We start from the raw sequence: 24315 nt of genomic DNA, 5'->3' as shown, positions 1-24315 counted from the left end.
TACTTGCCTGTAAAAATCGAAATCTCAAAAAGTACTTGGTTAATCCCGAAGTTCTTGGTGTTCAAATTTATATAAAAATGTGTTATTTTTCTAGGTGTGTCGATCGGATTTATTCTTGTGTGTCATTTATTGCCTCAGAGAATGCAACAAATGCTTATCCCTATCCTCTAATAATCCTAAACTGCTCACCTGCACTTGCACAGAAGAGACCATTTGGGCTTATGACTTGTGCTTTTAAAAACAATAAGAGTTGCCTGGACCCTGTGCAGTGTACCTCGTTTTGATACTCTATATAGAGACCCAGCTTCCTACACTTGAGGACACTATACCCTGTATATGACCACGTCTTGAAAGAGTAGGCATAACCCTATCCCAGAGTTCCTAATTCCACCAAAAACAAGATGGTGAATCCTACTTTCGTGGAGCACATCAGGAAGCCCACCCCCCTTAGGGGTGTGACTTTCCTGGTAGTGCACCAAGCCTCCTTGCATAGCTAATTTCCCACCTGTCCTGGGGCCAAATGTGACTCTGGGCAGGGGATGGCATTTCCGAGGTCTAGGAGAAGCCGAGATCACATATCAAAGGTGACAAAGGCTTTAAAGCCTCTGGCCTTGGTATGCAAATTCACTAGCCATCCGACTAGAGGAGGTGTTAACACCTCCTGCCAGAGCAGGCCTTCTTTCTGACCTTTGAAAGTGTAGGTTCTCACCTTGAGGGAGTCAGAAACTTGTCTGTGGTGGCAGGCTGAACGATACCAGTCCGCCAGCACACTAAGAGACTGGTAGGTTTTCAAGGGTCACCTCTAAGTTGTCCTCTGGGTGTATGTCTTAATAATGTCACTACTGGCATAAGTATGTATTTATTAAGACAAGGTGTTTGATACCAAACCCCATAGGTTTCAGTGAAGCCATCTCTCAGCTGGGGAACTTGTAGTGATCAGTGCCCAGTATATATACTTGAGATGGCTTCCCTGTTTACTTGTACTATCTAGCAATTGAACTAGACCGCACAGGGCATATCTGCTCATATAGATATGTCCTCACATGTAATATAAAGCATCTCAACTTAGTTCTAGAAGGCCTGTTGTAGGAGTGACTTGCGTATATTGCACGCATTGCCAGTGGGCATGGCACACAGGGTGTGTGCTGTGTTGTGTTTTCACACTTGGCTGCACCATTTCACGTAACCTGCAATGGCAGTCTGCATGAATTTGGTGGTGGGTACCTTAGGGTGGCACCGTACATGCTGCATGCCTTGGGGACCCATGCCCTAGGTACCAGGTGTACCATTAACCACTTACAGAGGGGCTAAAGGTCTTGCCAATTAACGAAACAGTTGAACAGTTACCCTGTTTTAGGAAAGTAGCACTGGCACTGGGGACCTGTTTAGCAGGAACCTATTGCACTTCAGTCAAAATTGAATCAAATTCTAGGCAAAAAGTGGGGGTGGCTATGTCAAAAAGGGGCACTTTTCTACATCTTGTAAACTTAACCCGCCTTCCATTAATGTATGTTATAGTAGACTTCTTCATGTAACTTTCACTGTGTGATGAGTTCACTTGCAACAGATAATTTTATAACCTACCATCTTAATGCAGAAGTTCAAATATGGCCCTGCATTACTCAAGGCAAGCATATTACTAGTTTATGGTAATGCATACATTTGTGCATTTTCTTAAGATTATAAAGACACTTTTTTTTTATCTGAATTTAATCCCTGTTAAAAAGAGACTCAGAACAATATACTTATTGTGACGTGTTTTATGCTGCTGGAAACTGAGAATACTACTACGTGGTTAACACACTAAATTAAGGGAAGCCTCTTTAATTATGGGACTTCAAAAACTACATTTGGTTTTTCATCATAGTTCCAAAGGAATGTTGCAGCTCTTCACAAATAGAAGTGAAAGTGTAATGCTTTCTTGTTCTTTGATCCTCTGCGATTTGTTTATCGCAATACTTTTTCTGTGCACTTTCAGCTTGTCACCTGCTCACAAGTGAAGCTACTTGCCAATTGTGTTTTGTTTTTTTACTGGCACAAAATAGAGCCGTTTAAAAAAAAAAAAAAAACCTGATAGGTTCACTTCCTCTTTGATGCAGCAAAGAAGAATGGAGACATTATACATAGCCTTGGACTGAATTCTTTGTTTTAGAAACAAAAATCTAAAATGCCTAAGAGTCGTATTTGTGCCTAACATGGCCGTACGTGAATGGTGCACCCAGAAAGTGCAGGGATGAAATGGAAGTGCCGGTCAGCTTTAGAGGTCAGGAAAAGTAATAGACAAGAGAGTGAAGATAGAACCAAGGCTACATTAGGAAACAACCTTCTGTACCAACAACTCTTCTCTCTTATCTGTTCTGATACCTTATGAAAATCTATGATCTAATCACTTTTGTGAATGTGCTGATGTACGGCAGTGGCAACCGCATGGGTTCATGATGTCTTGCGAGGTCTTTCTTGGCCTTTGTACCACCCTCTACAATAGTGGTGCTTTCAATGTTGTCATGCAGGACAGTAGTGCTTCCATATTGTAAATAGAAAGTCCAGTATTCACTGACTGCACAGATTAATTGTGCAGGAGTTAATTTCTTTCCACTTCATTTTACCTTTTTTTTTATCTCTGCTCCAGCACGATGAATGATCTATTTTCCCATTTTTATCCTTCCTCCAATCTATTTGAATAACAGATTTTCATTTCTCATACTAGTATAACATGCCTTTTAATTATTTGGTCAATCCAGTGGCCATGATCCTGTATTGTATACTTCCTGCTGTTAGCTCCTTAGTCTTCCAATTTATCTAAGGACACAGTTATATTTGGCACATGCAAATTGCACATCTTGCATAGATGTTCTACTGCATCAGCTAGTGCCATGACCAATGACTAACAGTTAATGTTCATCTCGGTACCTGTATAGTGCAAACCTGGTTGGTAATCAACAGAGTGCAGAACTCAATACACAACCTTAGCACCTATCTGCTTATGCTCGACATCTTGGCCATTTACTCCTACCTAGCTAAAGCCATGCCATGTGCCAACTCAGCCTTCACTACGGTGAATGTAAATAATCAATATGTGTATACTACTGATACGATTTGAAAGTTGTATTTTGTCTCCCTAATCAAAGTTCCATGTGTCATACATTACTTACATGCAGGTGTCCCGACTGCAAATTTCTCTCTGTGTTGCTGCACCTTTTTTGGAGAATGTCATGATGTCAAATTAATATAAATACATCAAAGTATTGTTCTGCACTGTGATGTAACATTCCCAAACAGATAAGAATAAGTTCTCTTCAGCCATTGAAACAGGAAGGGCATGTTTGAGTCATGGCAAAATTCTACAACACTTTCAACAAGAGCCCTCAGAAGTAAATCACCAGAGCCATGGGCTATGTCCATGTTTATTTTAGAACTTGAACATATTGCTCAGTTTGTGGCTTTCTCTAAACTCTTACCGCCCTCTGTGAATCATTGTGTTTTTTAGTTGATTAGGAACATCATTTTGCTGTTTTTTCCAGCGACAGTTTTTGACTTCTAACTGCTTTCTTCTTTACCAATGTTCTCCGTTGAAAGCAACCGCTGCTATAGTATTGGCAGGTAGTTGTTTGAGTAAACTTCTGCTTTCTTTGCCTACAGGAAATCACCACTGTGATCAACAATAACCAAGTAACTGTAATAAGTGGAGAAACAGGCTGTGGCAAGACTACACAAGTAACACAGTTTATTCTGGATGATTATATTGAGAGGGGAAATGGATCAGCCTGCCGTGTAATATGTACACAACCAAGGCGAATCAGTGCCATCTCAGTAAGTTTTATTGAAAATGGTGTTTTTTCACTTTTCCGTATCCTAGTGACTAAATGATTTGAAGGATCAAATAGTATGTATCTTGCTAAACTTTAATTAGAAGAGTAGATATTTATTTTTTTGGTGTGCACTGTTTTTTTAGCACAGTCGGGAAACCTTGTCTCATTACTGTCTGGATTGTGTGCTTTTTCTGCAAACGAAAAAGAAAATCTGGATGATATGGTTTTTATGCATTGATTGAGAGTACTTTAACTTTATTTTGAAAGGTACTTTAAACAAATATACAAATACAATCTTCCACTTCATATTCGATGCTACTCCATATATTATCATTTGGTAACCTGAGTGGCACACATCTGTGTAGCAAACATAGACTACCTATGCTGGGTTTTGTTACCTTTAGAGCACTATATTGAGCTAACACAGTTGCCCAAAATGCCCTTGCACTGAGACTAAGAATATTTAAGGAATTATCTGAGTTCATGATTTCTTTCAAAAGTCCTTTCCATAGAAGCTGAAGAACCTTTGGCTGCTTTGCAAAACCTGGGTTTGGATATGGTGCAGTGCAATGTTTGACTAGTATTAAATTGTGTACTGTGCTATATAAACAGCACTTTTAGCATGGCGTCTCCGGTTCAAAAGACTTTGGATTGTCTCTTTGTGACCAAAAAATTTAAAGGTCTGTTTGGAGTCTATTATTTAAAAAAAAAAAACAAGATAAATACTTTGGAAAGCTGCTTGTGTACCCTGTCTATTGTGGATGGTGTTAGTCTCGGGTGTTTAATGTGTCATGGATACCATGCATTGATAACTGATAATGTAATTCACTTGCCAGTGGTGGTTTCAAGTAGCACAAAAATGAACAACAATGCAGTGTCAGTATTTTTAATATGTAAACCTAAATGCTCTTTAACAGCGAAATGCATCCCAGTTTAAAAACATAAAATTCCTAGTACTGCCCTCCTAAAGGGGGATGCTTTATGCACTTTAGAAAAGATTATAGAGGTCTTAAATGTGGACATATCTATTCATATGTTTAAAAAATTGAACATCCGTGTTTACGTTCAAATGATCTGGTTATGATAGTAACTTTTTTAATTTGCTTCAGGTAGCAGAGCGAGTAGCATCAGAAAGAGCAGAAGCATGTGGTAACGGCAACAGTACAGGCTACCAAATTCGTCTCCAGAGGTAAATCTAAAATTGTTGGAATTTATATTTATGCTTGTGAATGTTAATTGAATTTCAAGGTGAATTAGTGTAAGGTGGTAAAATGAAGTTTATTTACTGCAAATATTGTTTTTCTTTTTTTGCTTACCTTGTTGTGCAAAACCTTTGGTGACCGATTGATAGGCCATTACATTTGCTTGGTTTAAATAATTTTTGGACCACAGGATCTTTGATGTTCATCAATGTTAGAATACTTCTGCTGGGGAGCAGGGTCTCTGAATACTTCATATAAGAGGAAAACTTTTTTTTTTCACAATTGAAAATATCAAAGATCAGAAGGCTAAATTAAAATGTTCTCCAGTATTCGCTCTTATATATATTTTTTTCTGGAATCATTCCCTGTCCCACTGTAAAATTAGACCGCAGTTCTGTATTAAACATAGCCTGTAATAGATAGCAAAGCTCACTTCAGTATCGTATTCAGCTATTTTTTAAACAAACCAAACTTCAACCTGATCACTTCTTTTACCTTAGTATACAGAACTTCAGAATTTCTACTGCATGTCATGTGAAGGGAGTCTCTCTGTGCTCTGCTCAGTTTTCCTCAGGCAAACCTGGAAATATTCCACTACATCACTACTCAATGGGATCGAACTTCCTGAGAACAAGTTCTTCCACCATTATATAAAAAATCAGACTGAACATCTTGTCGGTGACATCCAAAAAAGGTCCCTTTAAACCTTGTGGTACTTATGGGAAGATAAAACTGCATTCAGAAGTTCCTCCTCAAGGATTACCTTTACTGCCTACACCCCTCCAATTTCTTCTGTAAAATCTGTCAAACCTTCTTCTCAAAAACTTTGATAGACAGAGCGTTGTTAATCTGGCTTAAAAAAATCATAGCCAAACAAACCCCTGGTTCTGGGGACAAGAGTGAGTGTACCTTAGGATCTGGCAAGATAGGTCATAAATAAGCATTCAGTGGGACATACATTAAAACATCATGTAGAAAATGAATATCCCAAGAAGGAAGCAAGGAAATATGACGAAAAGCCTTCCAGAGAATAAAGTTTCTTATCTGAGCTTTCTTACCTTCAGAGCAGAATAGTAAATGTGCCTTCAGAACACTGGCCAAGATCTCAGCCTCTGACTATTAAAAAAGGTATCTCGCAAATTTTTTAAACAGATCAGAAATGTTGACCGTGCCATTATAGATGGAGAAACTGTCAACAGGACCGGGGTTAACTTTGTCAAGTACAGTGACCTCAATGACCATGATGACCTAGTCGGCGGTGAACACAGCAGAAATTACAGCCACCTTACCATCGGCATTCTCCATTAGCAAGTCCTTCCATATTACCATTGACAGAGCCCTCGATGATGAAGAAACATGCAAGTAACATCAGAATGTTACATTAATCACAGAAAAGTGCATGTTCGAGGCATATCAGCTGTAGATCATATACTTGTGCATAGATCGCCATCTGGTGGTGGGCTCAGATGCTTGCACTCTGTTTTTGTCTTGGAAGAAGTCTTTGTGGTCACAAGATAGGGTGACAGTGTGCATGGGCATCTCCATCTTCAGATTGTTTTTTTCTGCCATTTGGTTCGGATGTGATTTGCTGCGCTCCGGGTTGGTGTCGTTTTCTAACCCCCTTCCATGCGCGATCCCTTTCCACTCAACGGTATTGTCTCGATCGCATTCCTCTTTAAACGCTCATCTTCAAAAATAAACTCCTTCACCTAGATCTTCGACGCGGGCCGTTGGGCTTTTACGCACCAACCACGCCAGCAATTAATGGAAAGGACTCCTTTCAAAAAATGCCCCAGGTCTGGTGCCCCCACACGGATTTGCACGAGCTTTGTAATCTCTGACTCTCCCCGGAGCACGAAGACAGGAACTGCAAAGCCTGTGCATCTTTCAAGTCAAAGAAAACCATCCGTGATCGTCAGGCTCGACGTCACGAAATGTCTCGCGGAAGCAGCTTGATTCTCGACATCTTCGGAGCAGATCCCAATCTGCAGCCGGAGCAACAAGCTGATTAAGGAGACATCTCTGTCTCCGATACTGACGACTCTGACATTGAAGACGAGACAGTTACCCCGGATCAGCGGTCCGTGAATACTGAAACCCCTCTCCCAACCAAAACCAAACCTAAGGCTCTGGTAACACCTTCAGGCTCAGGTCGACACCGGCAACATATTTCAGACGCCCCACCCTTGGGCCTGGCTATGAAACCAAAAGAAAAGCCTTCCGGCTTGGGCTCGAGCCAACCCCTTTCCGGTGCCGAAAAATCACTTTTGACACCGAAGCCCAAAACCAAAGATTTGCCACGCCCTTCTTCGTCGGCACCGAAAACAGCCTGGACTCTGAAGCCCTCGGTGTCGAAACAAACAGAGGACAAGCATTCGGAGCCGAAAATATCTTTAGAGCCAAAAATATCTTTAGAGCCGAAAAGATCTTTAGAGCCGGAAAGATCTTTGGAGCCACAAACTCCCTTACCAAAAGCTAAGTTATCCAAGACCCCACAGAAAGCAGAGACACGGTCTAAAGAACATTCTGACCCTAAGTCTTCGGCACTGAAAACAGGACATTGTACCCACACAACAGTCTGTACCAGATTTTTCGGATCCAAAGCAAAAAACTCTACATTGACCCAGAAACTGGCAAAGTTGTCGCCAAGCCTCCTAAAAAGAGAAAACTGGACACTTCAGAAGACTCTGAAATACCCGTGAAACGGAAGGAGATATGCACGAATACTTCTCCAGCTGATCCAAATCTGCTAATTTCTCCAGCACACTCCCCCCTGCATACATTTTACCTCAACGACAGGATGATGAAGATGATTATACGGATGAGGGTGGGGACGAAGATCCAGATAGGGATGATGACTCACATACCATCCCACACAATACAGATCCTTGGGATGATTACAACACAGATCCCGACCCACACAATGACCCGGATCTCTATCCTTCTAGGCCAGTGCTTTCCAAACTTTTCATGTTGGTGACACACTTTTTAGACATGCACCATTTCGCGAGACAGTAGATCCGTTTAACAAGCAAAACGGAGGTTAAATTAACTGCATTTTTAGACATGCATCATTTCGCGACACAGTAATTCAGTTTTTCTAGCTTAAGTCAAGAAGCCTATAATATTTAGTTCAGTAGCCTCAATGCCCATAGTGATTGATAAAACATTACTTTAAAATTGTAAAAAACGGTATGGTAAAATATTATAAAAGTTGTTTGTAACTTTGAAAAACACATTTAATAAAAAGTCTTCTATAATCAAAAAGTATCTTCAGAGTTTTAAAGTAGCTGGACTTTTGAAAAGGATAAATGTTATGTATAACTTTTGTCAACTTATACCAACTATATTTAAGTTAATGTACCTGCTGCTGAACTATGCAAGTGTACTGCCGGTATTAGGTTTGAATGTATGCACCACTGAAATAGAAATATATAAAATCTTTTTTTAAAGTCTCCAAGAGACAATGTAGTTATCCAGCTACAACCCAGACATGCAAATTATACAAAGAGCACTGCATCCGGTCGAACCTTGCAAGGTTATTTTTCTGAAACCTACGGTTTCACTGTATTATGTCTACCTAGCAATAGCTAGCACATTTATTTTCCTCAAATCTATGGTTTCACTCTTTTATATTAGTGACTGATATCATGGAGTTATTAGCCTACTAGCAAGAACAACTACATATGTTTCAGCCAATGGGGGAAAGGTTCTGTCACCAAGGCATGAATTTTAATAGCAGACTAAACATTGAAGTATTCCTTGGTGTGCTTGCAACAACAATAAAGTTCTGTCTCGTATGCACGGAAATCAAGCATAGTAGAGTAAACTTTTTTTTAAACTAGATAAAATAATGTTTTTTTTAAATTAATGGCTAACTTACTTTTTCTTATACTTTGCCTGTTTCCTTGCCTTCATTGTCTATCAGAAATACGTCTATTAGAAGATACCAGAACAGTAGTTATTCTGTCACTCGTTCTTGTATTAATAAATGCCAGCAGCCCATTCCTGATCTTGCAGAAATATCCTATCAATCCAGTAGGTTTCGGGGAACGGTCTTAAACCTCTGGCTGTGCCTGTAACCCAGAACGGGCCCAGAACCCCTGGCTGTGCCTGTAATGGCCCACTGGAGGGCAGAGGCCAGGCAGCCCAATCCCCCAACACCACGAGGCACAATGCCGATTCGGGGAACGGGCCTAGGCTCCTAGCTGTGCCTGCGGCGTGACCGGACCACTGAACGGGCCCAGGCTGTGCTCGTAATGGCAAAAGCTAACAGCTTCATCCCCCGTCCCCTAACAATCGTGGCAGTATATTACTCGCAGCCGAGCCTGCGGGAGAACAGCAGCGCCATGCTCCTGCGTTCCACCTTCTGCTGGAACAGGTACTGCATAACGGACATGCACAGTACCATCCTGCATGATGAGCAGACTGGGTCTAGAGCACGTCCATGCATCTTCGAGTGACACACCAACACATTGCAGGCGACACAGTACCGTGTCGCGGCACATAGTTTGGAAAGCACTGTTCTAGGCCATTACCACCAGATGACAATATTGGGTTTGCGCAACTAATTAATAGAGCTGCTCAATACCACGGGGTACAATTACACTCTGATCCCTTAGAGGAAGACTTTTTATTGGAAACATTTACACCCACACAAAAGTCCACGCACACCCTGCCAATGTTAAAAGGCATGCTAAAACATACACCAGAAGTCTCTGTCAGAGCCAGGATTCTTAAGAACAGGGTGGACAAAAAATATAAGGAAGCTCCCAATGACCCAGAGTACATTAAAGGTCAGGTCCCTTTAGATTCTCTTGTGGTATCTAATGCACGCAAGAAAGCAAATTCACAAAGCACAGGTGACACCCCTCCTCCTGATAAGGAATCCAAACTCATAGCTCATTTGGAAAACTTATCTCGTCACAGGCTGCAAATCCGCCATTTGGAAAACTTATCTCGTCACAGGCTGCAAATCATTAGCGGATTGCCAATGCCCAAGCTTTGTTGGCCAGATAGGACAAATTTCACTATGATGAGCTTGAAAAACGTATGCAACATCTACGTGACCAATATAAAGACAATGCTAATGACCTTATACAGGAGGGAAAATTATTAACAAATACATCTATCAAATGTGCGCTCGATGCGGCTGATAAGGCATCTCGTGCTATTAATACCAGCATTTTGCTATGCAGGCACGCTCCGCTCCGAATCTCCCGAATCAAGCAGGAGGTGCAATCTGCTTTTCTTAGTTGGCCTTTTGACCAAGAGCACCTTTTTGGGCCCACAGTCGATACATCTTTAGAGAAGATGAAAAAGGATACAGACACTGCCAAGTCCATGGGGGCCTTGCAATTACCTTCCCCTAGAGCGGCAGTACTCAAAGTACGACCCGCGGGCCATTTGCGGCCCGCCAGTCCTTTCCTTGCGACCCCAACAGCAGTCACGGACTCAGCGCCATAACTGCTGTTGTGGTGTCTCCTTGGGGGACACATTTGCGAGAACAGGTCAAAGGGCATGCACAGACAATTAGTGTCTCCATGCTCACCTGAGCAACCCCCTCATCTGCCCTCGTGACCTCATAGGCTTGCATAGCAGCAGTACCTTCTTCGGACGCCGACGGAAGCAGTGTGTCCCCAGTTGAAACTGAGCAGAGATTGACTGCCCCCTGGCACCAATTGTCGCGAAAGCAGTAAGTATATGCCAATGCCATAATTGTTATTGCTGGGCCCCTATACTTTGTGGATTTCTGTTGCTAGACCTTGTTCATGAACCACACAAAAGGTCAAGATATCGTTTGGGGTTTTCCAGGGCGCTTAAAATCTTGGGCAGAAGAGATACGTATGTTTTTCTTTTCGATTTATTACGAGTGGTTTTGCATATTAATTTAAGTGCATGGGACAGTCGATGGCGCTGTTGCCGTATTCTGTGGCCAATTGTGAGTTAATCATCGACTGAAATTTACTTTTTACGCAAGTTTGTTCTCCCCGAGTTAGCAGGCAGGGCTGCTGAGACGTGTAACTATTGGGGCTCCATTTTTGCCTTCAGGGTGAAAAAAAATAGACATCAACTCGGCAGCAGCACTACTGCTCAAAAAGCCTTTGTCATTTCTAATCAACTGTTTTCATTCTTTCTTTCTCATCATTTCAGAACTGAAGCATTTTCAATTTTATATACAACAAAGCCATAGTTGTTGCTTATTTATCTTATGCAACTAACAACCATTGGCAAAGCCACTAGTCCGGATTTGTTGCAGGTATAATGTCACTGGTTGTATCTGATATATCTGGATACAATGACAAACAGCAAAATACCAGTAGGGTGGCAAACTATGCTAAGCACAAATTTTGAAACCAGTTTGATTTTCTTTTTATTCTAACCCTAACCCCCCCCCCCCCCCCCCCTCCCCCCCCCCTCTGACCCCGCCCCTACCGGTGCGGCCCTCGGCCACAAACCACACTGTAATTTTGGCCCCCGACAGAAAGTTTGTGAGTACCCATGCCCTAGAGGATCATTTTGTTGCTCCTTTTACAGGGCTGGCTCCAAAACTATTGGCTCAGAACATCCCTCTTCTTCTTATAAAAGCCCCAATCAAACTAGTTCCTCCAGAGGATACTTTTGTGGAGAGTACAGAGGCAACAACGGTAAAGGAAGAGGTTGCAGTAATAATTCCCGCAACTCCCCTACTACCAAGCAGTGACTTCCCTTCCCACTCCTATCGGGGGACGTCTCTAACAGTTCCTATCTGTCTGTAATTCTATCACAACAGACAAGTGGGTAAGACAAATTATTTTGTATGGTTATTGCCTAGAACTCACCTCCACTCCACCAAATATCCCTCCCAGACAACGTCCAATGTCCTCGGACCATCTCTTCTCAAACAAGCGGTTCTCTCTATTACAAAATCATGCAATAGAACCAGTCCCCTTACGTCATCAAGGCACAGTTTACTCCCTCTACTTTCTAATCCCAAAGAAAGATGGCTCTCTCAGGCCAATACTGGACCTCGGACCGTTAAACATCTACATTCAGTCAACCACTTCCACGTGGTCACTCTCCAACAGGTGCTCCCACTTCTTCAACAAACTTTCTCTCCACTTTAGATCTAAAGGACGGCTACTTTCATATTCCCATTCACCCCGCTCACAGGATATGTCCCCGGTTCGTGGTGGACGTTCAACACTACCAATTCAAAGTCCTCCTGTTCGGGGTGACAACAGCACCCAGTGTCTTCACCAAGTGCCTCGCAGTAGTGGCGGCTGACTTACGAAGCAACACATTCACATGTTCCCTTATCTGGATGACTAGCTCATGAAAGCCAAGTCACACAGCAGCTGTGTGCAACACGCACACAAAACAATCTAGCTGCTTTACGACTTGGGATTCATGGTGAACCGCACCAAATCCCACCTCCAACCGTCCAGCACATAGCAATATCTAGGAGCTACGATAAAAACTTCAAAAGCTTTAGTATACCCTAACCCTCTTAGGATAAGCACTATGCAAGCTCGGATATCAAAATTGAAGCCTCAACACTCATTACCAGCTTGAGTGTTCATGCCGCTAATTGGGATGATGACGTCTTGCATTCTCATCGTCCTTTATGCAAGACTCCAAATGCGTCCCTTACAGGAGTGTTTGGCATGTCGGTGGAACCAGGCTCAGGGTCAGCTAACAGATCTGGTGTTGTTGGACGGCCGCACATATCGCTCTCTACAGTGGTGCAACACACAAAATCTTTCCAAAGGGTGGCCGTTCCTCAACCCAGTTCCACAGATGGTGCTAACAACAGAGGCATCGTTGTCCGGCTGGGGGGCTCATCTTCAGAACCATACGATTCAGGGTATGTGGAACCCTCTGCAAAAATAATTCCACATAAATTACCTTGAATTGTTGGCAATTTTTCTAGTGTTTAAATCCTTTCAACTCTTTATGGTAGGCAAAACTGTCCTGGTCCGTACGGATAACATGACAGCATTGTACTACATACAGAAACAGGCGGGGGAACACACTCTGCAGCTTTCACTCCTAACTCAAAGCATATGGAGATGGGCCATTCCGCAAAACAAATATCTCCTTGCGAACACCTACGAGGAGTACACAATGAAATTGCAGATCTGCTCAGTCATCAAAGACAGCAGATTCACGAATGGGAACTTCATCCTGTGGTTCTTCTTCCATTCTTTCACATGTGGGGCCACCCAGAAATCGATCTGTTTGCCGCACACCAAAATGCAAAATGCCCAAGCTTCGCGTCCAGGTATTCACACCCATTGTCCAAAGGCAATGCGCTATGGATGAACTGGTCAGGCAAATTTGCTTACGCTTTTCCGCCTCTCCCGCTCATTCCATTTGTGGTTCGGAAACTCAAACGGTATTCCCTCACAATGATCCTGGTTGCTCCAACATGGGCCCAACAACCATGGTTCATAACCCACTTTGAACTATCAGTAGTTCTGCATCAAATGCTATGCCTCTCACCCAAACTTCTTACTCAGAACCAATTTCACAGTTTATGGTCTATGGGACAACAAGCACAAAAGTCTTCATAGCAACTATCTAGAGCTTCTAGCTGTGTATCTAGCTCTGAAAGCTTTTTTGTCTCACCTCATAGCAAAAGTTGTCTTAGTCCACACAAACAATATGACTGCTATGTACAAAAACAGGGAGGCGCACACACTCCCTGCAACTGTCAAGCCTCTCTCAGACCATTTGGTATTGGGCAATACATCCCAGAATTAGTCTTCTGGCAGAGCTACTCCCAGGAGTGAGAAACTAATTGCCAACCTCCTCAGCAGGATGCAGCAACAAATATACGAGTGGGAACTTCATCCCCAAGTTCCCCTTTCATACTTTCAAGAATGGGGATTCCCACAAATAGATCTGTTTGCCACAGTGGACAATTAAAAATGCCCAAACGTTGCCGCCAGGTTCCCACACCCTCTATCATCCAATGTTCTATGGATGAATTGGTCAGGGATATGTGCCTATCCTTTTCTGCCTCTCCCTCTCCTTACATTTCTGGTTCGTAAACTCAGGCAAACATCACTCACACTGATTTTAGTGGCCCATGCATGGGCCCATCAACCGAGATTCACCACACTCTTGAAACTATCAGTAGTTCCATATCAAAAGCTGCATCTCAATTCCAGCCTTGTCACTCAGAACCATGATGAAATCAGACACCCAAGCGGCTCAATCTAGCGGTTTGGCTCCTGACGTCCTAGAGTTTGGATACTTACATTTTCCACCAGACTGTATGACTACTCTTAAAGAAGCAAGAAAACCTATCACCAGAGCATGTTATGCAGAAAAATGGAAAAGATTTGTAGTATATCGTAACAACAACAATATTGATCCGTTAAATGCCTCTATCCAAAATATTTGTTACCTGTTGCAGCTACAGCAAGCTGGTTGAGCTTACACATCTATTCGATGGCACCTTGTGGCAGTAGCTGCATATTTGCAAAACAGACAACATTTGTCTTTGGTCAAGGTTCCAGTAATAAAAGCCTTTATGGTTTGCCTTAAAATACCACCCAGAGTACCTCCTGCACCTGTTTGGAATCTGAACTTTGTGCTTACAAGACTCATGGGGTCCACCTTTTGAGCCATTACACAGTTGTGTATTACAGTTTCTTTCATGTAAAGTTGCCTTCCTCATTGCTATCACTTCATTAATAAGAGTTGGTGAGATACGAGCATTCACCTTAGAAGAACACTTCTATCAGCTTCATAAAGATAGAGTAGTTCTTCTCACCAACCCAAAATTACTTCCAAAAGTGGTTTCTGCTTTTCGTATCAATCAATCAGTTGAGCTACCAGTGTTCTTCCCTCAACCTGACCCAGTAGCAGAAAGAGCTCTTCACACACTTGATGTCAGAAGAGCATTACTGTACTATATTGAAAGGAAAAAAGATTTTTGTAAAACAAAGCAACTGTTTGTTGCATTTGCTACGCCTCACAAAGGTAATTCTATCTCTAAATCTGGTATTTCAAGATGTGTTGTTAAATGCATTCGAACTTGCTATGCTAAGGCTAAAATAACTTTATCCATACCTCCAAGAGCACATTCCACTTGTCAGATAGGAGCATCTATGGCCTTTTTAGGTAGCATTCCTGTCGTTGACATTTGTAAAGCAGAAACATGGTCCACACCACACACATTTACCAAACACTATTGTGTGGATATGTTATGTCAATAAGCCAATGTAGGGTAAGCAGTGCTAAAGACACTTTTTCAAACAACTGCAACAACTACTGGTTAGCCACCACTTTGGGAGAATACTGCTATATAGTCTGCAGAGCATGTGTATCTACAGCACACATTCCTCAAACTGATTTTTACTTACCCAGTAAGTATCTGTTCTTGGCATGTAGAGCTGTAGATTCACATGCACCCTCCCACCTCCCAGGCACCTGTAGATGATAAAATTCTCATTATTTAAGTTACATATGCATGGGGATCTCTGTACTACACTCACTTAATCCATTCTCACCCTCTTGAGGGAAAACAATCTAACAATGGAGTTGATGCCCATGTGCACTATCACCAAAAGGAGAAGTCATCTTACCTCGTGACTGGAAAAGACTTCTATGAAGAAAAACAACTTGCAAACATCCAGACCCAACACTAGATGGCAGGAGTATGCAAAGCATGTGGATCTACAGCTCTACATGCCAAGAACGGATGCTTACTGAGTAAGTAACATAATCCTTTTAAACTATCAAGCCCACAAACAAAACAGGAAAAATGAGGCAGTCACAGGTAGAGGAAAATCGCTTTTAATATGTCAGTAAAGGAGACTGCACAAAGTCTCTCTCCTTACCACCTATTGGTCCTTGGTTCACTGCAATGTTGGGCACAGGGAAGCTGCAGCTCACAAAATGGAGGTTATTGTGCCAAGAACCTTGGATACAGCAGAACTGCACTTGGGGACATAAGGCATTAATGATTCGTTATATATTTATTGTCCATGTAGGACTCGAATCTAGTTATATGTTAGTACCACTGGCTTCAATTGATAGTACTACTAAGAGATATATACACAGACTTACGCAATCATTGAACATTGAAGGTGTACAGCTATAACCCACAGAAGGTCTCATGTTCCAAATCTGCTCTTCTTTGAAAACATTGGCAAACTTTGCAGGATTTTTACGACTCCGACGACCTTAGATGGCAACCAAAGCCTTCGAGTTCAGATGAATGCTTCAAGGGATGCTTAGAGGCTCTAAGCACATAATAAATCAACTTCTGAATTACTTTCTTTTCTACTCCTGTTATACCATTAATATTTTAATCACACATTAATATGTTTAGTAGTCAAGTCAAGATACGCTTTATTTGATTTCTATTGTCAAATCATAAAAGCACAATACATTGCAATAAGCGAGAATATATCAATTCATGTAGTTAAAATTTGACAAATATAAAAAATATCTGTTAAAAATTACAAGTATATATTAAAAATGGCATCTATTAAAAATTATAAAAAGGACTGTAAGCTAGTATCAGTGCACAGCCGTGACATGGATAAAAACCATGATCGATTAATCAAAGGAGGGTCCTTGCATAGTTTTCCTTGTTCTGACCACCCCATTCAAGTATTTTACAATGTGGTCAGTAAATATTTCATCATCTAGGAATTGTATCTTAATGAAAGCCGGTCAGCATTGTCTCAGTCCTTGCATTTTCAAGTAAGGAAGGATTAAGGTATAAAACTTGCAGAATAATATAGTGTGGATTGTTAGCTGTGCAGATGTTTCATCACAGGGGCATGGGCAAAGAGAGTGTGACCAATCATTTACCTGAGGGAATGTAACCAGGTTATGGAAATTGTCTAGGCGTAGACGTGTCAATAACATCCTGTCATAATTTCTTGGGGTGGATAGTAGATAGCGTTGTATTACCGTTCGAGTCAAGAGCAATGGATCGGCTCTGACTGATGTTTTCATAATATTGGAGGACAATCTAATCGTCTCCAAGTGGTTGATACATAAAATCATTACATCCTTCCTTGTGATAAAAGACAGGCTATCGGGTTTAGCATAGTAATCAGAACAATCTAAGTCCTGCATAACATTTTTAACATAAGCGAGCCAAGGCATACATTGTACCCGTTGCAAGTTCAGAGAGTCTTTTATCACATCCCGGTTGAGGCCAGTGGTAACGCCTGTCCAAATCTTGTGCCATAATATTTTGGCTGAATTTTAATTAGGTCTGACAGGTATGACAGTCCCAGTTCGGCGTGACAAATATACATGCCTGTGTTATTCGGGTACAGCTAGAAGATATCTTAGAAACCTATTCTCGACTTGCTGAAGGGACTCTGTTTGCATAACCCCAAATACCAGCTCCGTACAGAGCAACTGAAGTGCATTTAGCTTTGTATATTGTCAACTGATCATTTATAGGGCGCTTTCCTAGCTTCCTGGCAAAGTTGACCAAAGCGCCTAATGGCGAAAAGCAATTTTCTACAATTTATGGCTTTTGCCCATGAGTCCCTTCTATCAAAGACAATTCACAAGTATAAGAAGTGATTAACAAATTCAAGTTTTTTGTTATTCATAAAAATGTCACGGCACTTAACGCTGGGCTTGCTACATTTCGTGACGAAAGTGTTGGTAATATTAACATTATGGTCTAGGCTTGACATATAAGATGCAAAGCGCAACACAATTTTCTGCAAACCGATCGGAGTGCGGGCTAAAAATACTGCATCGTCTGCGTATAACAGTGCACTAATTGTCCTTTTGCCTAAGCTAAGTAGGTCTTGGCATTCCCTTGATAAAGTTTTGCCCAGACTATTTATGTAGATGGTAAAGAGGAGTGGGGCTAACACGCACCTGTGTCTTACCCCCTTCCTGACAGGGAAGCTGTGACTAAGTTCACCTGTTCTACCATAGTTGACCCTGGCCCGAGCGTCTAGGTAAGAATGTTTTAAGAAATTAACTAGGTGTGTTTCCACCCCCATGTCCTCTAGGATGCGCCACAGCTTCTGGTGATTGACACAGGCGAACGCCGTGCTCAGGTCACAGAAACAAATAAAAATGCTCCCTTTTTTTGCCTGAGTACATTTTCCCAGTATGAGGTTCCGGTTTAACCCCTTCCATGCTCATGACGGAATGGTTCCGTCATGAGCGTCGGTTGGCCTGTGCTTATGACGGAACCGTTCCGCCATGGTTCCATTGCCCCAATGGAACGTTCAGCACAGCGCAAAAAGTTGCGCCGCGCTGAAGGGGTTAAGCTCTGCTCCACAGTACCTAGACCTTGATGGAATCTGTACTGTACTGAAGCTCTGAGATGACACCTGTGTCATCCGACCTCGACTGCAGTCTATTTAAAATAGCACGCCTGGCCACTTTCACGAGGGAGTCCAGCAATGATATGGGTCTATAACCGGCCGGGTCGTTGCGGTCGCTTTTCTTACGAATAGGTACAAGAATGGACTACGTCCAAGTCAGAATGAACCCTTGTGTGCAGCAGGCCCTTAAGACCAAAGTTATGAGTGGGCCCCAGAGCAAAGGGCACGATTTACAAAGATTTACTGGGATGCTGTCTGGTACCGGACCGTTTCCCCCTATGTTTGCATTGATTGCCAAGATCACCTCGTCCACATTAAAATTGATGATTAGGTAAAATCGGGAGCTAGCTTACGGGGCCTGATCTAAGATCCTCGCTAGTGTTAGGATTCACGTTGCTACAGTATAGGTTGGAAAAGTGGGTCACCCATTGATCCTTCCCGACAGTGTTTTCGAAGCCTGGTGAGTTTTTAGGGACCAAGAACGGGGCATTCACAGCGTTCCAAAAACCTTTCATGTTCTTTAAAACAGATGCTTGCTTAAGACCCTGCCACAGTTCAGATCAAATGACCTCTTTTCTTTCTTTGAGGGACTGTTTCTACGCCACCCTGGCCCTTTTTATTGCTTTCTGATCTCTCCTCGGCTTGTGTAGAACAGATTTCAGAGCTGCATGCGATTTGCTACACTGAGAATCAAACCAGCCTGGCATACTATTAGAAGATCTTTTGGATTCTATTAAATTCTTTTGAATGGCCTGTGAGTTTTTGCAGAAGAAGTTAAAAATGTTTATATCTGTGGCTATCTCGTCAAGGTAAACTGAGAAGTTTGTTTGACAGTTGATTAAAAGTGACTTAGTTAATTGTAAGGTATCTACTCCCGCCAATCTAATTGTGTATCCGTTAGATCTATTAATAGCAATATCCTGTGATGGCTCAATTGCCATGTGTCTAATGGATAATGGTTTGGTCGGCTGATCTACGGTAACGCTAATTGGGAACTGATCGCTGAAGGCGACGGAATGGGTTTTAAAATGATATGTTTTATCAGTGTATCTATTTGATATTAAAAGAAAATATATAGTTGAACACGACCCACAACTGTTAAATGTACCACTAAACGATATGGGTGGTCAGCAAGGATCTTTAGCGAAGCCCAGGTCCATGGTATATTTAATCAGGTTTAACATTTCCCCGAGGGGGGAATGCGAAAAGTGAGAGATATCTATCTCATCAGGTAATAAACCGCAAAATCCTCCTGCCGCATGAGTACAAAGGCTCATGTTCAAGTCCCCTCCCCAGATTATGCAAAGGTCTTTGTTTGTGTTTCCATAAATAGTGTCCAGATCCTCCTGTAGGTGCCTTAAGACTTCCCTCGTTTGCATGGCAGGGATGTTATTGTAAAAATGTAAGAGACCGGTGCAATGGGATTTGTCAATAGGCATTTTAAAAACCTGATAGTAGGTATTATCAGCTAGATTCATGAAAGAGCCGTTTTGCGAGTCCTTAATATCGATTATTAAGGAATCGCTATTAAGGACTTGCAAAACGGGATTCATGTAGGAATCGCTAAATAAATTGCGATTCCTACACATTCCTTATTTGCGATTAGCAAATTGCTAATCGCAGTTAAGGAATAACTCCCCATTCATTCCTATGGGCCTAAAGGCCCATAGGAATGAATGGGGAGTTATTCCTTATTTGCGATTAGCAATTAGCTAATCGCAAATAAGATAGCGATTTCAAGGGTGCCAGGGGTGTCCAAAGGACACCCTGTAGCACCCCTGAAATGCAAATTTACACAGGTGTTGCGCACACACATCTCCAAAGGACATGTGTGTGTGTAACATGCAACTGAGAAAAATGCACTGAAGTGCTTTTTTCTATTTTTTCGCTATTTACCACGAAGTCAGACTTCGTGGTAAATAGCGGCCAAATATAGCGAATTTGCAATTTTAAATTGGTTAATGAATTGCATTTAAGGAATCTCTAATAGAGATTCCTTAAATGCAATTCCTCGCAGATATGCGATTTCGAAATAGCGATTTTTGCATTTGGGATGATGAATCCCAAATGCAAAAATTGCGCTCGCAAAGGGCCAGATTCTGAGAATCTGGCCCTTTGCGAGCCGATTTTTCGTTCATGAATCTGGCTGTAAATGTTTAGTAAAGTTACATCATACATTATAACACACCTTAACTGCAATACTAAACAATCATAAACTAATGAAAAAAGAGAACACCTTTATATCTAGAATACATTCTGACCTCTACAGAGATTAGTAAAATTATCAATAAACATTTAAATCTCATAACATGGGATAAAATAGTGAACAGAAGGTAACATCCATTCGTTTCCCTAAGGAAATTTTCTAATTTGAGGGGCATGCTGTGCAGTAGCTATTTTGAGACTTCTAAAACCGCTGAAAGAAAGTGAATTCCGTTGCAACTTAAAAAAAAAAGATATATTTGGGCATTAGAAAATGTACTAATGTATTCTGCGCTCCACCCAAAAATTCAACAGTGGATGAATTTAATCTGCTGGCTACAAGTAATTTGTTCATTAACTGTGTCACAACTTCCTTGATCTATATTTCATAGAATGCTCATTTGCAACATTAGCAGTGCTATTGAAAACAGAGATTTGGGTTACCTCACCACTTCTCTGAAGCACATGTAGGCAAAACCGTGTGACAAAAATTCGTTGGTATTAAGAGTACAAAAAATATTAGATTGTGGGCAGGCGCGCAACCCCCATTGGGCTCTATGGGCTTCAAGTCAAGTTCAAAAGTGAAAGGATGTACATATTTTAATGCTACGACCTTTATTCAGTAGGTGGCGCTATCACCCAAAAATTCCTCGCTGTGAACTGAGTTAACATGGTATCTTTGCCATTTTGGTTCTGAGTGTATAATTTATGATTTTTCATTTTCGTTTCTTTTTACTGATAGGCAATAAGAAAAGGGTAAGACCTCTGCCTGTATTTCAATTAATTTAAAACTTCAAACATTGCACTCTGGGTAATAAACAGTTAAATAGTTATTTCTTTGACTGCTTTATAATCTCTTAAGTAACAGCTGTTTTACAAAAGGATACACAATTCCTCAGAAGAAAGGTCCTTGCCAGTTCTTCAACACGTTATCAGGGGGGTAATATTTCATTTCATACCTGGCATGACCCTTTTAGCTGATTCTGCATTCTTCAATAATTTAATATTTGCATCAAGAAAAGAAGTTCCTTTCATGTGACGTGGAACTCCTGTACAGTCATAAACCTGTGCGACACGAGCACCTGCAGTCAGTAGACTTGCTGGCTTAACACTCCTTACTTAGTTATTGTAAATTGCACAAGGTGTTCAATATTAATACTATGTGCGCAGTAGCAAGTTGGTAACTGTTAATACTCTAATAGTTTTACCTGCTATTATGGTCATTTCATCACACTGTGGTGTCACTAACACTTGCTGGAGCTTTGGCTTGCAGTTGGTTATTGTTCACTTTGGTCTGGTTAGTGGCTGCTTTGCTCACTGGGACAATGCATTGGGTGATCCATATCTTAATCTGAAGTTTATGCACTTTCCAATCTGTAATTATTACTTTTACCCTATCATGATTATAGATCTTACGAGGCAGTATAATATAATCAAGACAGAGGCACTCATGGTGGCTGGGGGTACTAGCATTGGTAGCCTGAATAGGATGTACCGATACATTGAAAATAAACACACTACTTCCCTTTACAATGCTCATTTCCTCTTTTACCAGACTGCATTTTTAAATTGTTTGTGATGTACCACACACAATCCATGCTTTTGCACTAGACCTTAAATATGAAATTCCAACTCTTTGCAATATTTTGCCTTGCAGTCGGTTGCCAAGGAAACAAGGATCCATTTTGTATTGTACCACAGGCATCATCCTTCAGTGGCTCCAGTCTGACCAGTATGTATTTTCTTAAAGCATAAGTAGAAATTGTGATATTTGTACATGTATTATACAGTATGTTAGTAGGAGTTGTGAGTCACAAATGGCAATCATTTTTGTATGTTTTTTTCTTAGTTATGTGGTTTACCGTGATGTTCTAGTACAAGTCTGCTTTACTCTGATAGTTGCGAGTTTTAGCTTTATTATAATTGAAATATTTTAATTCCATTTTCTCCAGACTTTGAATTGCAACATTTTCTTTAGATTCATTTTAGGTGTTTTTCAGTGCACATCCCTAAGTTGTCAACCAGTTAATCTTTAAATCTTGCCTGACAACAGATTGGGTTCTAAAAGAGTATATACAAGCGAAACGGAAGCACAACCACGCTTGCCTTAACCACGCATATACAAGATAATTTTTCCTATACAAGATCCATTGTCTCTGCTTTGAGATGAACAAGTAGTTTTAAAATGAAAGGCCAGACTGTGTGTCAAGGTATGTGTTTTTTGCACAACCATGCAAACCTCAGTGAATTTATTTTTTGGAGGTTTACCTGGAAACTCTGAAACACGTCTGACCTACTTGAAGACTAATCTTTGCAAGCCTGCCCTAAGGTAGACTCTGACACATCATGAAGTGGGTCCTCTATCATTGGAAAATCCTTAAGCTCCTGGTATATTGCAAAACCAAAGGGGATGATGGACGGAGTGTTGAACAGTGCAAGCACTCACCCCCGTCAAATGATCTGGGCTTAATACATCATCATTCTTTAGCTCATTCCTCCACCCCCGTTCAGACATGGCCATATGCAAATCAGTCTGACCCTGTGCCTCATGGGAACAGTCCAGCCCGAACTGCCAAGCCCTGTCTTCCCTCGACTGGCAACAAGCATCCTGGGACCGGTTTCTGGCTAATCAGCCGTCATCAGCCAGGCTAGCTCTAATCCAGTGGCAAAGTGAGCAAGGGACCCAGGTCTGGGCATACCCTGCCAACTTAGGGCGAACAAAGCAAAACCAAAGGGGATGATGGACGGAGTGTTGAACAATGCAAGCACTCACCCCCAGTCAAATGATCTGGGTTTAATCCGTCATCATTCTTTAGCTCACTCCGCCACCCGAGTTCAGACATGGCCATATGCAAATCAGTTTGACCCTGTGCCTCATGGGAACATTCCAGCCCGAACTACCAAGCCATGTCTTCCCTCGACCGGCAAATCAGCCGTCATCATTGCATTTGTCACCCCGAGTGGGACGGGTATGCTCAGACGTGAGTCCCGTGCCCTTCATGCCACTTGAATCAAGCTATCCTGACTGATGAGGGCTGAAAGCCCGAAACCGGTACTAGGATGTTTGTTTCGAGTCCCGGGAGAACCTGGCTTGGCAGTTCGGGCTGGACTGTCTCCATGGGGCTCAGAGTAAAGACTGATTTGCATATGGCGAAGTTCAAACTGGAATGGCATGGTGAGCAAAAAAACGATGGATTTAGGCCCAGATCTCTGTACTGGGGTGAATGTATGGCATTGTTCTGCATTCTGTCCATCAAATGTTTTTTGCTATTTAACCCCTCCCATGCTTGTGACAGAACCGCTCCGTCACAAGCCGCGGGTGAGCTGTGCTTGTGACGGAACGGTTCCGTCACGGCCCGCTCACCGTGCCTGCGCGGCGCTGATTTCGCGCCTGCGCTGACGCTTTGATGGGCAGGCGGGTTCGTGACAGAACCGTTCCGTCACAAGCACGGCTCGCCCGCGAGCCGTGACGGAGCGGTTCCGTCACTAGTATGGAGCCGCCGCGCGGGTGCCCCACCCCCTTAGCGCTGCGGCGGAATAGCCGCCGCAGCGAAGGGGTTAATAAAGATAACATTTTTATTTCAGCCTGCAAAGTGGAGAAGTGTGGCTCACTGGTTAGAGGAGGCAGACCTGGAAGCAGAGGTCAGCCCGGGACCAGGGTTCAATTCCCGGCTCAGCGGGGTCTTGAGTCCTAAAAATGTCCATGGACTCGACAATTCTCGCTCCGGTGCCTACTCGATTCACGGGTTCACACTCTGCGACTCTGGGCAATAGCTTGCTTAATCTCCACAA

At 42.1% G+C, this 24315-nt stretch overlaps 1 protein-coding gene across 2 annotated transcripts in view; it reads left to right on the top strand.

Annotated features, from left to right (window-relative positions):
* The window catches only part of DHX36 (DEAH-box helicase 36), a 378110-nt gene that overhangs the window by 96507 nt on the left and 257288 nt on the right, over nucleotides 1-24315 (top strand). For both annotated transcript variants that reach the window (XM_086944114.1, XM_086944115.1), the window contains exons 5-7: nucleotides 3640-3810; nucleotides 4919-4998; nucleotides 22181-22255. In XM_086944114.1, coding sequence (XP_086800240.1) covers nucleotides 3640-3810; nucleotides 4919-4998; nucleotides 22181-22255 — 326 coding nt within the window. The remainder of the gene's footprint in view (nucleotides 1-3639; nucleotides 3811-4918; nucleotides 4999-22180; nucleotides 22256-24315) is intronic.

The sequence above is a fragment of the Lissotriton vulgaris genome, chromosome 11 (genome assembly GCF_964263255.1).
Source record: "Lissotriton vulgaris chromosome 11, aLisVul1.2, whole genome shotgun sequence".
In the NCBI taxonomy this organism is placed as follows: domain Eukaryota; kingdom Metazoa; phylum Chordata; class Amphibia; order Caudata; family Salamandridae; genus Lissotriton; species Lissotriton vulgaris.
This window is presented reverse-complemented; position numbering and strand designations above follow the sequence as displayed.